Below are 17,330 nucleotides of genomic sequence, written 5' to 3'. Positions count from 1 at the left end.
GTATTATAAATGTTGGTTCTTTGAAAGACTCAAGCAATCTGGTCCTGCGCGTAACGGTGATATCAACGCCTTTAGCAGCGAGCAGTGCACGCTCGTGTCCCGTCCGAGAACAGTACTGGCTAACCAGCCGAAGACTGTGAGGCTGAAGAAACGGTCCGGGCGGAATACATTGAGCTACCGGCAGTACCGGTATTTTCCGAGAATTAGCCGAACGATGGAGACTTCTCTCATTGCTTGCATTGTCCTGGCATCCGTGCTGTGCGGACGGACGCAAGCACAATCCTCTCCACCTGCACCAACAAGTAAGACACCTACGTGACCTAGACTGTGACTGAATCAGTCCAACGACGGTCATGTACTGTGATTTTGCATTTACGTATTTTCCTCGTGTCGAGCTTGCGAAGTTATGGGGCTCTTCCATGGCTCACTTGGCATGGTAGCGCAGCGTCGTTAGTCTCTGATTTTAGCCATTCCGGCCACAAAGATGTAGATGACTCTGTGAGTTAGGAGTTGATAATGCAAATCCTTCGACAAGAATTGTCTCGATAGGTCCAGACTTGAATAGAATGGAATTAGCGTGTTGCACTGGCGCAACGACCAAGGTGCTGAGTGACTGTGAGGTTGCAACAACAGAAGCGAAGCAAAGCCGTTTTGCGGCTTGCTGCGCTGCAGCTATGTCATGTAGACGTAGTACTAGTAGATCTACGTCCTTGGCTTAGTCTTTCGGAGTTTGTTAGGGTGTGTTGGTGTGTGTTAAAGGGGAAGTTAAGGCAAAAATTAAAATTTCACCAGTTGTAGTCTTCGGGGTGCTGAGTCGAATGGTCGTGGTCCGATGAAGCTGAGACGCTCCCTTCCTACTTGAATCCCAATCGAACTCGCGCACTTCCACCGAAACTGGGTGACTGCGCCCTACTAGATGGGGATTTGTATGCAAAATGTCACTAAAAGCGCCATTTCGTTCTTATAAAAGCACGGGTGACCGCGATTGGCCCATATGTTGTAGTCTTTTGGACGCTGAGTCGACTGGTTTTGGTCCGAAAAGGCTGCGATGCAGCGTTCCTCCTTTATTCCCAATCGAACATGGTTGAAGAAGCGGTCACGTGCTCCTGGGTGCCCAAATCACCTGGTCACCACGCCAGCAGGCGACAACTTTCACATCAAGGTTCAACTCGAGTGACAGGACTGCACCCAAAAAAGGTCAAACAGGCTAGTAAGTTGTACCCTGCAGGCACGGTGACCAGGTGACTGGTGTACGCAGGAGCACGTGACCGCTTGTTCAACCATGTTCGATTGGGAATAAAGGAGGAACGCTGCATCGCAGCCTTTTCGGACCAAAACCAGTCGACTCCGAGTCCAAAAGACTACAACATATGGGCCAATCGCGGTCACCCGTGCTTTTATAAGAACGAAATGGCGCTTTTAGTGACATTTTGCATACAAATCCCCATCTAGTAGGGCGCAGTCACCCAGTTTCGGTGGAAGTGCGCGAGTTCGATTGGGATTCAAGTAGGAAGGGAGCGTCTCAGCTTCCTCGGACCAAGACCATTCGACTCAGCACCCCGAAGACTACAACTGGTGAAATTTTAATTTTTGCCTTAACTTCCCCTTTAACGTAAGTCACAGTTGAGATCCGACAGCGAGAAGGCGTGGATAGATGGGGTATGATGGGGCCATGGCATGCATGCACACATGTGCGTGCCATGGACTGGGCTCAAGCCACTCAAGGGCCAACCAACTAGCCGTCAGGCTTCCTGTAGCCAGGAGTGCAGCTGTGTGCACTGACTGTCTGCCTGGGAACATACATGCATGATGCACTGACTCTACAGGCCACTGCTCAGGGTTTTGATGTCCAGTATGAACCCTGACCTTACGACCTCCACTAGCCATTGCTCACATGTAGCTAGCACTATGAGCCCTGACCATTGACACGCATAGTGGAGTTACTGTTGCAGACATCAAAATCCGTGTAGAATTCAAGCGGCCACGGGGCTCTGGCCTTGCACCCACCAGCACTGTTGGTCCATTACTACAGACACGGTTCCATAAACTGCAGTGGGGTGTGCGCGCTAAGGCAGTAAAGGCGCCATCCCCGGTCATTCCACCGGACTTGCTAGTAAATGTCCACAATAGTACATGTACATGCGAACACACCAGGTGTAGAGTGTGATCACGGGCCAAGAGGGGGGGGGGGGCAAAACCAGTGCATGAATTCAGCCAGATTCTGCACTATGCCAATCCTCACATTCTCAAGCTGCCGCACAGGGGCATCTCACGCTATTTAGACTGGTACAGTCAGCAACTCGGGGATCAGGGTAGCTATGGGAACGAGCGGTGCAGTCGATACCATACTACTGGCCTAGTGAACCGCGATGTGTACGACACCCATCAAGGAGTCTGCTAGCATCAAGTGTGTGTGTGTGCGTGTGTGTGCTTGTACATGTGTGTGTGTGCGCATGCGTGTGTCTGTGCGCGGTTGCTATGTCTAACATAGCTGTTCGCTATCATCGCTTCCGCGATGGGCAGATCTGAGGTGTGAGGTCTGTGCGTGGGGAGGGGGGGGGGCATGGACTTGCCTCCTGTATTCCATGACAAGTCATGTCTAGTGGATGACATCATTGCACAAAGCTAGAGATGTCTAGTGACTCTGGTCTAGCTCCATTGCCAGTGTATGACATCATTGCATGTGGATGGCAAACCTGTGCTCTTGAAATCACTCAATAATCAGACACGTCAAGTAATGATGTCATTGCATTAGTTGCTGTCATTACATAGCATCTATGTCCAAGCTTGTACATTGTACTTGTGTGTATGTGTGTCGTTTTCAGCACACGTTCCATCTGCTGGACTATCATCAAGGCCACAAACGATGCAGGCGTCATCGCCCCCGCCAACGATGCAGGCGTCATCTCCGCCGCAAACGACGCCTCAAATTCCAAGCATGCCAGCAACAAGTGCGGGCGTTTCCACTCCACCAAGGACAGGGAGCATACCACCTGCAGGCTCATCACCTCCATTGACACCTGCAGGCTCACCTCCTCCATTGACACCCACAGGTACAGCAGCCTATAATGCACAGTGCTGCCCAATGAAATCCAGTAGAGTCACTCAAGTACACGCCGGGCGTTGTGCAGCCCTAGGCCTGTGAATACTGGCCTGCCAAATGGTGCAAGGTGCAAACTTGAGCGATACGACCGGATTTCATCGATGACCACGTTACAAATGGCCTCATTCAGATTTCTCTCTGTCTTCAATCCTGCTCTATGTCCATGTTCTGATCTCTCTTTGCCTTCGGTTCTGCTGTATTCTCTGGGGCTGGAGCTGCAATTTCCAAATACATAACAGGGGCGTCGCACACAGTACGGTCACTACGGTATTGACCGTACCACTTTTTGCCCCAGATACCCCGTGAATCAATAAAATCCACTGATCTGGGATCTTAAATTCCAAAATTGTCGGCTCAGCCGCCACTCCCCCACGAGTAAATAATTATTGTACTTCAGATGGCTGACCGTACCACACTAAAATACCTTCCGACGCCCCTGCATTAAACGTGTGCCATAATCACTCCGGCATACCCCCAAGCATTCATGTTTCTAGCAACATTTACAGACTGGGGGCTGCAGTGTACTGTTTTCTTTTCAGCAGGCATGGAGGGGGGGGGGGTTACATTTTGTACCCTGCAGTGTGACAGTATCTCTCTCTCTCTCTTTCTCTCTCTCTCTCTCTCTCTCTCTCTCTCTCTCTCTCTCTCTCTCTCTCTCTCTCTCTCTCTCTCTCTCTCTCTCTCTCTCTCTCTCTCTCTCTCTCTCTCTATTGTTGCAGGTACACTAATGCCCGTGGGCACCACAGCACCAGTACCATGTCGTGTTGGCTATTGGAGTAGCGACTGCAGTATGAAGTGCTCGTGCAATGGACACCCATGCCACCAGCAGACCGGCGTATGCCAGTGTCCACGCTGCTTCACGGGCACCTCCTGCAATGCAAGTAAGTTCTCCTCATCAAGACGGAGTTCTCCTCATCAAGACGGAGTTCTCCTCATCAAGACGGAGTTCTCCTCATCAAGACGGAGTTCTCCTCATCAAGACTACATGAAACCCAGAGTGTACAGCTTCTGACTTTTTCTCCATGGGTGTCTGTCACGGCGAAGTTCCGGGATTACATCATATCTCGTGTAGATCCGAGGCAGGAAGTGGCGTAGTGCGCACAACTGAGCTGTAGTTGTGCAGAAAGAGACCTGTTTGAATCCTACTGGTACGCTCTACATCACTGAAATGATGCAATCCCGGAATTTGGCCGTGACAGCCACCCACCAGAGCTGCATACTCTGGGTTTCAGGTACTCTTCTTCTCATGCATACAACTGCACAATCATGCAGACTTCGTTCCAGAAGGGGAATCCCCCAGCTGTGTTCAAGTTGGGTCGTGGTTTAGTGCAGCTTGCAGCTTTCGAATTTCACGACCCAACGCATGCAGCTAGGGGTTTCCCCTTCAGCACCAAGTCTGCACTTCAAAGTCTGTAGGATGAGTGCATCTTGAAAGTACACTGTGTACACAAGACACCATTCCTACCTACCGTATTTACCCGAATACACGTGGCACGTACCTTTTTGTGCTAAACCCCAAGGGCACAGAAGGGTACAATTGAGTGTGACTTCCTACGTATGTTAGTGTATTGAAACGATATGGCGCAAACATGAAAATGGGATGAGGGGGGGGGGGGGTGTGCTTTACACACCGCGGCATAATCAGACATGAGCGTTTCAATGTCACTCTCGGCAAGCTCCCTCGGCAGACGCTGGATCTCCGTCTGCAGCGTCTGCAACATCTCAACATGAAGATGGGTGTGCAACTTATAACCATGATAACCGGGGAAATGCAGGCAGGCTGCTGACACATGCAGAAAGGAAAGGTTTTCCCCCAGTGCCCCCAGGCCCCCGTGCCTTTCTGGCTGTGTAGCAGCGGCCGCTTATCTGACACACACAGTGTACACCCACAGTGCGACAATGCCCTGTGAAATAGGCATGGCAATGTGGGAGAAATTTCAAGTTGCTGATACGACAATCACATCCGCTCACACATGATTACGTATTGAAATGGGTATGGCAACATGAGAGAAATTTCAAGGTGTGGATACGACAATCACATCCGCTCACCCATGATTACATATTGAAATGGGTATGGCAACATGAGAGAAATGTCAAGGTGTGGATACGACAATCACATCCGCTCACCCATGATTACATATTGAAATGGGTATGGCAACATGAGAGAAATGTCACAGTGTGCATATGACATTGATTACTATGTTGGCCACAGGGTGTTATGTAGACAAGGTTGCCTGTTGAGAATCCGCTGTGATCATTAAGTCTTGGTCATGTGTTGCAAGGGGTGGGAGGACAGGGGTATCACGCAAACGCCACACTTTCCCTTCCGGGTACACGGTGCCGCATTTACAACTGCCCCTAAAAACCATATCTGTGTTTCTATACATGTACATGTAGCTGCAGGCAATGGTGACGGTCGGAAGTGTGTGAAAGACTTCTTCAACGCCAGGACACCAAAGGATGTAAGCAACGTGATTTGCTGTGCAGTGCGGCATTGCTGTAGTTGTGACAGTGCTGGGTAGGTGATTCGGCACTTGTGCCAACGATTTTCCTTCTCTGCAAGGGGTCCCAAAGCACTCAAACGCACCTCCGTTATTCAGTTGCAACTTCAGTGTTCTGAGTAAATTATGAATGCAGTGAATGGCAAATGCATATACTAAGTCTAGTACTAAACGTGCATTTCTATACTGGACAGGTTCCAACTGAGGGAGTCGTCAAATAGGTATTTGACGACTCCCTGTTCCAACTCGTGCCAACTAATTCAAGTTCATCGCATGTGAAGTTATACCTATCAATTAACCTATCCAGGCATGCCCCTGAAGTGTAGGTCTGGTGACAGCATTTTGTATTGGTCCAGTCGGTGCCTGGCCTTTTACGATTGTGCACTGCGTGATAGAATCAACAGGACCGGTGTGTGTGTGTGTGTGCACGCGCGCGCGTGTGCGTGCGTGCGTGTGTGTGCTTGGTCTTTCGGGTGATTTCCAGTCGAGAGGTTGCGGGTTTGATGCCCGACGACTATGGTTGCACACATCTTTCTTCTCTTTCTCAGACTTCTGACTTTCCTTCATTCTCCTGTGTGGTTACCAACACCAGTGCATGCTGGAGTATGTGGTGTGATGTGTGTGTGAGGGAAAAAAGACCAAAAAGTAGGGATTCACTGGCCGGAAAAACCCTCTTCAAATAGCTGTGCCGTGTAGACCAGGCTGAATAGTGGCGGTCAATTCATCAGCCTTGCAAGCTGTTGAATGGTGCAATGCAATCCCAGCCCAAGTTGCCAGGGCTTCTGCTGTAGCATTGCTATTACGGTAAAGTACCGCCAGAGCGCCCCACCATCTCATCCTTTCGTGGTCGTATTGTGGAGGTGGTCTGCCGTCTGTAGGTCATACGACATGAACCGTGTACATACATAGCACGTTTTGCAGTCAATCCATACCTTCGAGCGGATACAAGCTCCACACGAAAACCTGCCAAGTGTGACCTTAGTACACTAAGATTCTTACATCGTACAAACTTCGTTGCACTCTGCCATACGATTTTCCTTTCTCTGGCTGTAAAATCAAGGTGGGGCGCTCTTGCGAGACGGGGCGCTCTGGCGGTACTTTACGGTAGTATTATTGGCTCCGGCCATGGGCGTAAAATGGTCAAATGGTGCTTGGTCTGATTCTGCACAGGTCAACACACTGCAGACGGAGATCCAGCGTCTGCCGAGGGAGCTCGCCGAGAGTGACATTGAAACGCTCATGTCTGATTATGCCGCGGTGGGTAAAGCACATCCAATATCCAGCACTTTAGGCCATGGTACTATTCAAACATTTCAGTTTGATAGACAACTCTCCACGTGTCGGTGCTGACTCCACTGCAGCCAATTCATGTTACTACAGTTAACTAGTCTACATACTGTATAGCAGGAAATTTTCGGACGAAAATATTTTCGGACGGAAATATTTTCGGACAAAGCCGAATTTCGACCTTTCGTACGGATTCTATTTTCGTACAGTGCTGCATGCTAAATGCACGTGTTCGCATGCGGTACGCATGTATAGTGTACATATAACTTGACAGGAACAAATTTTAGTAGGGAATTAATTTAGTACAAAAGAGGCCGTGTACGAAATCGTACGAAACTAAATTCCGTCCGAAAATTTCCTGCTATACAGTACTTGCAGACTGCATTGTAGCTATTTACAGTAAAACATCGAAATTTGAAATTTGATTCCTACTTTTTCTTGAATCACTTCAGCTATAAAATTTCGACAAGTTTTTGGCAGGATTATTCCTGAAGAAGTGCACTTGGCTGAGTATTTTCTAAATCTCATTATGATTGCTACCCACGTTGTAGCATGGTTCCCTGTTTGGGAGCAGCTCGTCCCAGAACGTTGCTTTGAAGACACCCGGTTTAGACCTAGCCCTTTCTTCTTTGCTCTGTGTGTGTCTGTGTGCACTGCACTTCTCTGCTCCCCCATACAGACATCCGTCAACAGGATCCGCTCGCCGAGATACGACGTTATCGCCAAACCTGGTGGCGGGGAGCTAGCACAGGTACGAGCCACACCGGACTGCTTTTATTTTATTATATTTATTTATTGATGCTTGGGGGGAAATGTGCTGTGCTTCCGTAGTTGTTCTTTGCTGTTGTAAGTTCTACTTCCTCCGCCCAAGCAAAATTTTCGCTTATCTTTACAGTTTTTACTGATACATTCCAGGTTCTCAGAACGGCTTATAACGTCTCAGAATGAGTTGAGGAGTCGTTGAACATCAAGAGAAACTCTCCAAGTCGAAAAATGTAGAAGGCATCCTTTGTCATCAGCCGACGCAGCACTTGTTGTCGGGTAGTACTTCGCACTTTCCAGAAGCGCAAATATTTTCTATCGACACTTTTTTCCCAAGCGCTTCACCTCCTTCACGAGTACGATCGGTTGTGTTTCTTTCCAGCCGAAGCTGGCGAGCTCGGTCAGCGTCGCTTTGCTGGACCGTTTGTCGCCGTGCGACTACTACTGTGACCCTGATCTAACAATACTCATGCCAGTTGCACTACAAACAATCCACTCATGACATCTTGCTCTAAAAGGCGAGCTGCCTGCAAACTTGGATTCACACAAGAGCCATAAGAACACGAGGTCAATCTTGGTGATCATAAAAAGGAGAGGCTGATTAGGAACGCGCATGCCTAATTTATACGGGTCAAGATCGCGCATGCCTAATATGCGCGCGTACCATACTGCGCATGCCTATAGCCATTCAGAATATGGAAGGAGCGCGGCAAGGTCAGAAAAAGTAGGCTCTAGCACTACAAATTTATGTCTAAGTGATAATTATGGAAATTACGATCGCGTTCGCGACATTCCGGCCAGCGAGAAGAAATGAAGAATGATACTCAGTAAACATATTTACACAATGAACTGAATGTCAAGAAAGGAACATGCAATGTAAATAGCTCCGAATACTGTCAGCCTTGAAATTCATGAATACAAATCTGTGCCGAAAATGATCTACGGTACCTAAACGACGCAATGGTGGGAGAGCTGTATCAAACTTGACTCAATGATACCGTTACTATACTGACTGACTGCATGACATTGACACTAGTTACATCTTCAGATCAACTTACTGTTCATGCATCTGAATACTCATCTTGAAAGTTCACCTTCGGAAATAAGGCAATCTACCTTTAAACTACTTCAATAGAACATGTATACTGCAGTGTATCTAGCAAAGGAGGTTCGCATAAGCAGCATGTTCATAACAAAGATCAGAAGGCAATCGTGTTCATGCTGTGTATGTACAGTGTATAGGTGTGTGGGTGTATGTGTGTATGCATGTGTGAGTTTGTGGGTGTACAAGTGTTCAGACCATCATAGCATAGCTTACTATCCAGTGCACTCATTCTTGTTACTAAACTGCTCCGTCTCGTATAAGCTCACCTAGCTGTTCTTGAAACCGAGCTGCTGCGTGCCGCTTGGGCCGAGTCATGCTGGTGGTATCACTACTGGATGCGCTCTCAGTTGCCGGTACTGGTTCGGGTTCACTACTCACCTGTGCCGGTGTTGATGGACATTCCAGCGGGTAAAGATGACATAGTGACCGTCTGACTGTCCTACCAGTGGGGAGCTGAATGGTGGCGGATCTTGTCTCACCATCTGAAGATTCGTGCAGTTTCACAATGCGGCCGATTGGCCAGCTAACTCGGGGCAGTGTTTCCTCGCGGATGATGACAACTGTGTCAACTGCCGGCTCGTCATTGGCACGAATACGTCCTTGTCGTAGCTGGTAATCGCCACGCTCTCTCAGTGATGCTAGATACTCGTCTTGCCATAATTGCCAGAAGCGATTCAGCTGCTGCTGACATACATTGAACTTCTGGAGAAGTAAATCACCCGAGGCTTTGACACAGAAATCTGGATCATTCGTATCTAACTGCTCACCCGGCAGTGTTAGAGTGTTGTTGAGGCACAAGAAGTGCGCTGGTGTGAGGATAAACCCATTGAAATCTTCACCCACATACGTGAGAGGCCTACTGTTCAGAATTCCCTCTACTTCTGTCAGCAGTGTGCAAAGTTCCTCGGCCTTTAGAATTCGTTTACCGAGGGATTTCCTGAGCATTCGCTTTACGGACTGGACGAGGCGTTCATACACCCCTCCCATCCATGGTGATAGTTGAACGATGAACCGCCATTCAATACCCATAGTGGCAAGTGTCGAGAATACATTCGCATTGGTATTAATGGATTTCCACAATTGCTCCATTGTGACGTCAGCCAATTTAAACTGTTTAGCATTATCAGACACGATTGTAGCCGGTGTACCGCGGCGAGCGACGAATCGCTTAAACGCCATTAGAAAGCTGTCAGTAGTCATATCTAGTACAAGCTCTAAGTGCAACGCCCGTGTTGCCAGACAAGTGAACAGTACCACCCAAACTTTCTTGTTTTCTCCATTGGCTTTAACAGTCAGGGGCCCAAAGTAATCAATGCCAGTCCTGACAAATGGTGCGCTGCGGGTTACCCGTTCTTTGGGGAGAGGTGCGAACTTGGGCATTGCAAAGGGGCCACCCTCAAACCGTTTGCATACCTTGCACTGATTAACTACATTCGTGACCTCTTTTCTACCTCGTGTCACCCAGAAGCGTTTACGTAATTCCACAAGCGTGTGACTAGCGCCAGCGTGGAGAACTCTCTGGTGTACATCGGAAATGATCAATCTCGTCAGCGCACTCTTTCCGCAGAGGAGAATCGGGAATTTAGCATTTGATGGCAGTTCTGCATTCTTCATCCTGCCTCTGCACTTGATTAGGCCATCTTCTTCATCAATAAAGAGACCCAACTTGAACATTAACCCTTTAGGGCCCACAATTATTTCAAGAAATGCACTGCATACGCGAGCCCAGTTACTTATCTGGTCATAACTTTGGTGTTCTTTGGCCGATTTTGATGATCTTAGACTTTCTGGAAAGCTCTTGGCCAGAGGAACACCGCGATAGCCAGCAATCCATCACGCGATCCACAGAACCAGCGCCGCAGCGCAATAAGGCGCTCCAAGGCCAGCACTGCGAGCGCCCAACTCAAATTCTCTGCCATTTCAACAAATTGCATCGCAGATCGCTCAAATTTTTTTACTGAAGAGCTAAGAAACATGACTTTGCGATGACGTGAACTATCTGTAGCTGCGTGGGCCGCGAGTCAGGGAAAACCCCTAAAAACGAGTTCAAAATGCACGCGATCGAGTTGACTCTGCTGAGCGAATTTAGTTCGAGTCTCGTATCTCCGCTCTCCGACGTCGGATCGCCTTCGGATTTTTTCGAGCCGATAGCTGAGACAATTTTAATGTCGATAGCCCTTTCGATTGTCCGATTTGGTCAAGGGACGGCCGAGTTACGCCAGGTTGCACTTTGAAAAGTATGCAGTGTACACTGGTACGGATATATCCGTACTATGGGCCTCAAAGGGTTAAGTCGCTCTTGGTTTTCTTGTTGTTCTTGATGGCTTCCAGTTCTGCTGAGTAATCAGTGGCTTGCGCATGTTTCAGCCAAAGCATTTCCGCGGTCTGAAGTTCGTCAACCGATAAGTATGGTGATGTTGGACGAGACTTTCGTGCTGACTTTATGAAACGCTGTACCCATGCTGTAACCCTGATCACTTTCGCGAAGGATGATGATTTCTCAATATGAATACCAGCCGGTGGGGGGTTGCTCGCCTGTTGCTCCGCAGGACCCTCCCCCGACAAAGCGGCGTGAACGACTTCTTCTTGACAAGGATCAGTATCCGGTGCCCATTGCATGTCCGCCAACCACTCGGGTCCTGTCCACCACAGATTACTCTTGAGGAGGGTTGCAGTCGTGGTGCCTCGTGACAGTTGATCGGCAGGATTGCTTCTTGTGTTCACATAACAGAATTGTACGTCTTCATTGCGGCGGATTTCTGCGACCCTATGTGCTACGAACGTCGGCAGATCTTTGCCCTTCCCTTTCACCCATCCCAGCACACATTGAGAATCTGACCACAAGTACGTAGTGAGCTGAAGAGGGAGTTCTTTCCGTAAGAAGTTGATCATTCGAGCACCTAACGTGGCTGCGAGTAACTCCAACCTTGGTATTGTTGTTTCCTTTAACGGTGCCACACGAGACTTGGCAAAGAGTAAGCGAACAGACACGTTCGTCGAGATAGTGCGTAGATACGCCACAGCTCCGTAGCCTGCCTTTGATGCGTCACAGAAAACATGGACCTCATACCTTGGTTCAACGTTGGAAGTGAAACTCGCAAGTCTTGGTATTCTGGTTTGGCTGGCTGTGGATAAGTCATGAGCTATCTCATGCCACTCTGTAAGAATAGCTGCTGGCAAGACATCGTCCCAATTGCACTTCAGTTTCCAGATCTCCTGAAGTAGAACCTTCGCGCGAAATACGATTGGCGAATAGATTCCCAGTGGATCGTAGAACGATGATAACACGCTCAGCATGTGTCGCTTCGTCTGAACGTTTTTGAGTTCAGCTGGGTTTGGAGTGAGCCCTAGCTCATCCAAGTTTGTGTCCCACTCCATACCAAGGACCTTGACGAGTTGAGCGATTGCGCGATCGCTCTCGGGGATCTGCTGCTTGAGGGACTCGGAGTTTGTCGCCCACTCCCGTAGATTCATTGATGCATCAGCGAAGATGCCCTTGACTTCTCGATAGTACTCTACTGCGTCTTCTACGCTTTCCGCTCCGCCGAGGACATTGTCGACGTAAGTGTTATTCTCTACAGCCTGCGATTGCGTGTTCTCTGAAGAACTGATGTGGTGTCGTATGGTGGCACCAAGCAAGAACGGACTTGCGATTACGCCAAAGGGGATGCGGCAGAATCTGTAGATGACGATGTTGTCACCTCTGGGAGGCTTGCTGGGGTCTCGAACCCAAAGAAAGCGTGTGACATTGCGGTCACGGACATGTAAGCCGACTTGCAAGAATGCCTTCTCAATATCGCTGCTCATTGCTATGGGATTCAAACGAAAGCGAAGGAGGATGCCGCAAAGGTCTGGCAGCAGCACTGGGCCTCTGTGGATGCACTCATTAAGTGACTTGTTGCCTTCCTTCGTCTTGGCAGATGCGTCGTACACTACGCGTATCTTCGTTGTCGTGCTGCTCGGCTTGACTACACAGTGGTGTGGTATGTAGTGATGTACGCTGCTCTCTGTGTTGTTGTCAGTGTGACTGCCATTGTTGTTGTCACTGCGTAATTCGCTGCTAGAGTCGTTGACTTCTTCAATTACACCCATTTCCATTTGTCCCAGTATCGTTTCGTGATACTTCGTGAGTACTTCTGGTGTTTTTTCCATTCTGTGCATGAGAGATTTCAATCTACCTTTGGCCAAATCAAAGTTCTCTGGTAGGCAAGTTTCTGGGTCTAATTTCCATGGCCATGACACTACATAACGACCATTAATGAACTCAACATTTGCATTGAAGTTGTCGTACGCTAGGGTGTCATCTGTGACTCCATTATCTTCATCTATGCCAATCTGCTCTAGCTTCCAGAATTTCTGTAGGTCGAAATCTGGATGTTGTACTTCGCTTTCAACAGACGTGCACATTGCATGGATATCTGGCATTGAATCATGTTGGTCTGCTTTACCCGTCGGGATGAAACCCAGTTTCGTGTCAAGCATTACAATCCCATTTCCCAATTTCAAATGCTCCAGACCCACAAATTCAAAGTACTGGTCGCTCCCAATTAGTATGTCAATCGGAGCCTGGGTGCTTTCAGTGCCAAGGGGCTCAGCTAGTGGCAATTTTGCAATGGCTGGATGTTTCGACAAATCTAACGGAGCCATATTCATTGGACAAGAGATGTGGTCAGTGATATTTGCAGATATCGGTTGGAAGGAGCCATCACGTAATTTGACTTGTAACTCTACCCTGGGGTAAGTGCGAGTAGTTCTGGTCTTGGAACCAAACCCGGCTACTGCCAAAACATCTTGACCAACTGGTTTACTGTGTAGTGAGGTAGTGACATTTCTGTGCACAAATGAACGGGACGACCCAGTGTCGAACAAGATGCGTGCGTTGCAAGTGTGGTCACCATTCTGGATTTCTGCCATTGCTGTTTGCATTAGTACCACATTGCTCTGGGAGTAAACTTCATTTGTTGCATGTACGTCAGCCACAGGCGGCACTAGCTCTGCATTGCAAGATTGAACATTGGTTGGCTTTGCACTTTTAAATTCTCGTGCCTTTGGATCTAGCCTGGATTGTGGATCAAATTTCTTCATGCATAATGACCGGTGATGCCCGCGTTTCCCACAATGGTAGCATGTACGTGCACCAGCTCTGCAATCTGCTGCACTGTGTCCTTTCCTCAGACATACGAAACATTCATTTGTGATTTTCTCTTTCCGTTTCTCATACGTTGGATATGCTGGGCATTCATCCGTGTAGTGTGACCCTCCACAATACCAACATTTCGGGCCTTTGTGCGTGGTCTGATTCATTAGTAAGGAACTGGTGGCCATACCCTCTTGGTTTGTTTCCCTGTGTACCCGCCCATTAGAAGGTGTGAAGTGTACAGATGCCATGTGATCACTTGCTTCAAGGATATCAATTAATGCACCCAAGACCGTAAGTAGTTTGCCCACAGACCAATTATCACCGGTTTTTCTTTTCTCCATATCAATGATTATCGGTTTTGGCAGTTTTGACATCAGTAGCGGTACGATTATCTCTTGCTGGATGTCTGAACCAGCTGATTTCAGACATCGCAAGTGCGCCTCTGCTTCATTTTGGAACTTACGCAACGCTACTGATGTGTTCACTGGTGGCTTAATGGCAACAAGCTTGTGATACGTCATGTTGGCAATTACTTGTGGCTTTCCAAATCGCTCTTTTAGGAGCCCTAATGCTGCTGCATAATTCTTGCCCGTTAAGGTAATGCCCGTTATGGTATCTAGTGCTGCATCGCTCAGGTGATTTCTCAAGTACTCTAATTTTTCCACATTGGACAGCTTGGTATTATTGTGAATAGTGGATTCAAACATGTCAATGAATTCTGGGTACTGCAACACATTGCCATTGAACACAGGTATTTTTAGGACAGGAAGCTTCGTTGAACTTGATACTGTGACTGGAGTGCCATTGGCGGCACCTTGTTCTGAGACAAACTGGTTTAATAGCTTCGCTGTTTCTGCCTGTGTTTTCGTGTTGGCTTCCATGACCTTCGTCAGATCTATGATCTCCACTGGTGATGCTGTTTTACACTGTGCTGACTTTCCTCGTAACTGTGCCAATAGATCATTGCATTCCGTAATTAATTCCACAACCACATCGACATACTGCTCATCGTATTTCTTTTTCTCTTTATCACCCTTTTTTGTAGCCTCAAAGTCGTATACCACATTAGCAAACAAGTCGAACAATTCCTCGCCTTTCTTTATCGTAGAAGCAAATACAGTAATCAGACTACTTATCTCGTCCGGAGTTGGAGTGCCAGACAGCAATGTGTTGGCCTCAGCGGAGCGCTGGTTCAAGAACTTCACGTGGGCCTGCAGCACCTTCCGTTTCGTCTTCGCCTGGGCGTTGATGGAGTCTGGTTCTGCCATATCTGCTCTCGGTCTCACACCATATCCGGCATCAGTATTGGTTTCGGCACCAAAAATGTCGCCGTGCGACTACTACTGTGACCCTGATCTAACAATACTCATGCCAGTTGCACTACAAACAATCCACTCATGACATCTTGCTCTAAAAGGCGAGCTGCCTGCAAACTTGGATTCACACAAGAGCCATAAGAACACGAGGTCAATCTTGGTGATCATAAAAAGGAGAGGCTGATTAGGAACGCGCATGCCTAATTTATACGGGTCAAGATCGCGCATGCCTAATATGCGCGCGTACCATACTGCGCATGCCTATAGCCATTCAGAATATGGAAGGAGCGCGGCAAGGTCAGAAAAAGTAGGCTCTAGCACTACAAATTTATGTCTAAGTGATAATTATGGAAATTACGATCGCGTTCGCGACACCGTTCGCGTTGAGCTGGGCGAGTGACAACCCTGTCATCGAAGCCTTTCTTTTCCAACTGTTTTGCCCAGTGCCGATTCTGGTTTATTTTGCAGTATGTGGGAGAGCGTCGCTGAGTGGCTTTCTCAGCTTCAAGCTCGCATGCATTTTTACAGTACACACACCTTGAGCAGGATGCAATCAAACACACTAGCTTTTCGCAACATGACACCTCTGGTCTGTACTCCAGTGCCAGCAGTGGTACTCTAGCATCACCCACCTTGACTAGTGACTGACTTCGTGTCTTTTTTACCAGTTCACGCGCATTCAACGCGCTCTACTCTAGATGTTTCTTTACTCTTTGCCGACTTCGCCGTCTTGTTTGGAACTGGTACGCCTGAACGAGCAGATTTTTGTGATGGTGAAGTGCACAAGATGCAAAAATTGCTGTCAGACACCTGTCATTGGGCTGAAGGAGATAAGCGAAAATTTTGCCTGGGCGGAGGAAGTAACAATATTGAGACGCCGTTTGTTGGTTGGCTCTTCTGCCTGGATTTCATTGACAGATGAGTTAAGCCCATGGGTCCTTCCATGGGTGACATGCTGCAAACTGTAACTATTATTAGTATTAATATTTCAACATCTGAACGCACAGTGGGAACACCAGCCAGTTTGGAGAGAGTGGGGGGGGGGGGGGGGGGGGGGGAGTGCGTATGGAGTGTGCTGCCTTGCAAGCTGTTGAATGGTCCAATCCCAGCAGCAGTCGCTACGGCTTCTGCTGTAGCATTGCTATCGGCGATGGGTGTCGACATAGGTCAAGGGTCAGGGTGTGTGTATGTGATGTGCGCGTGTGTGTGTATGTGTGTGCGTGTGTGTGTGTGTGTGTGTGTGTGTGTGTGTGTGTGTGTGTGTTCTCATGTAAGCATGCGTGGTTCTTTTTTCTCATTCATGAAATGTGTTCTGTGTCACCACACCCACCCACGCACTCCACTGCCTGCTCAGGTGCGCTGCATTCTGGTGGACTCATCTGCACGGACCACGCTCACGGACAAGATCAAAACGGGTACTATCGGTGCTACAGTGATCATCAACGATGCCACTAATGAAGTGGTCATGAACAAACCATACCTGGGATAATCTCCGACCTGCCTCCGTATGTGCCCGCTGGATTGACGGAAATCTGCATGCTGCAAGCAACAAGTATAAGTACTCCCTCGAATGAAAATTAGAAAATTATTTCCATAGTAAATGAGGGTGAGGCATCCTGCAGCTTCATAACTCAATGAGATGTGGTTAGTTGGAGTGCACTTGTTCCCCGAACATCTCATTGAGGTTTTTTTTTATAGCTCTACATATCTTCAGTGACGAGGGGGCAACTCACCCTCACCCTGAACGTTATCACTCTAATAAATTTAGAACAGAATGTACATGTATTACCTCGTGCATAGGGTGAAGGTCAATATACCCCCACCCTCTCCCCGTGCTCTACATTTGTCAGGAAACGCTGCAACTTTTACTAGCTGCTTGCTCCACATATGTTTTGACAAACTATCAGTCAATATTCATAAACAGCTCTTTATTTTATTGGCATTTCAGCGACAAAGGTGCAGACTGGCGCACCTGATTTTCTTCTATTCCGCTTTTTCTCTATCCTTTGTTATCCTATGATGTTCATGTGCCTTCAAGTTATTTGCTGGAAAATGGAATCATGCCGTGTGTGTGCTGGTCGTCGGTATTCAAACAGAATGATGCGTGTGCAATGCA

The 17,330-nt window shown here is 48.1% G+C and overlaps 1 protein-coding gene across 1 annotated transcript; it reads left to right on the top strand.

The window, feature by feature from the left end:
• Positions 1-22: 22 nt before the first annotated feature.
• LOC135819900 (uncharacterized) lies at positions 23-17,301 on the top strand. Its single transcript, XM_065333200.1, has 7 exons — positions 23-302; positions 2,826-3,053; positions 3,823-3,984; positions 5,501-5,565; positions 6,775-6,861; positions 7,571-7,642; positions 16,569-17,301. The coding sequence occupies exons 1-7, from the start codon at positions 215-217 to the stop codon at positions 16,701-16,703; spliced, it is 837 nt and encodes a 278-aa protein (XP_065189272.1). The 5' UTR covers positions 23-214; the 3' UTR covers positions 16,704-17,301.
• Positions 17,302-17,330: the final 29 nt, after the last annotated feature.

Source organism: Sycon ciliatum, chromosome 6, assembly GCF_964019385.1.
Source record: "Sycon ciliatum chromosome 6, ocSycCili1.1, whole genome shotgun sequence".
NCBI lineage: Eukaryota > Metazoa > Porifera > Calcarea > Leucosolenida > Sycettidae > Sycon > Sycon ciliatum.
The sequence above is the reverse complement of the archived record's forward strand: the minus strand, read 5'-3'. Positions and strand labels throughout refer to the sequence as shown.

What these genes read in the sequence shown, in the direction of transcription:
- LOC135819900 (XM_065333200.1), top strand. Translation starts at nt 215, where the DNA reads ATGGAGACTTCTCTCATTGCTTGCATTGTCCTGGCATCCGTGCTGTGC. An exon ending in TCCTCCATTGACACCCACAG is followed by an intron (nt 3,054 to 3,822) that starts GTACAGCAGCCT and finishes CTATTGTTGCAG; the next exon opens with GTACACTAATGCCCGTGGGC. An exon ending in GGGCACCTCCTGCAATGCAA is followed by an intron (nt 3,985 to 5,500) that starts GTAAGTTCTCCT and finishes ATGTACATGTAG; the next exon opens with CTGCAGGCAATGGTGACGGT.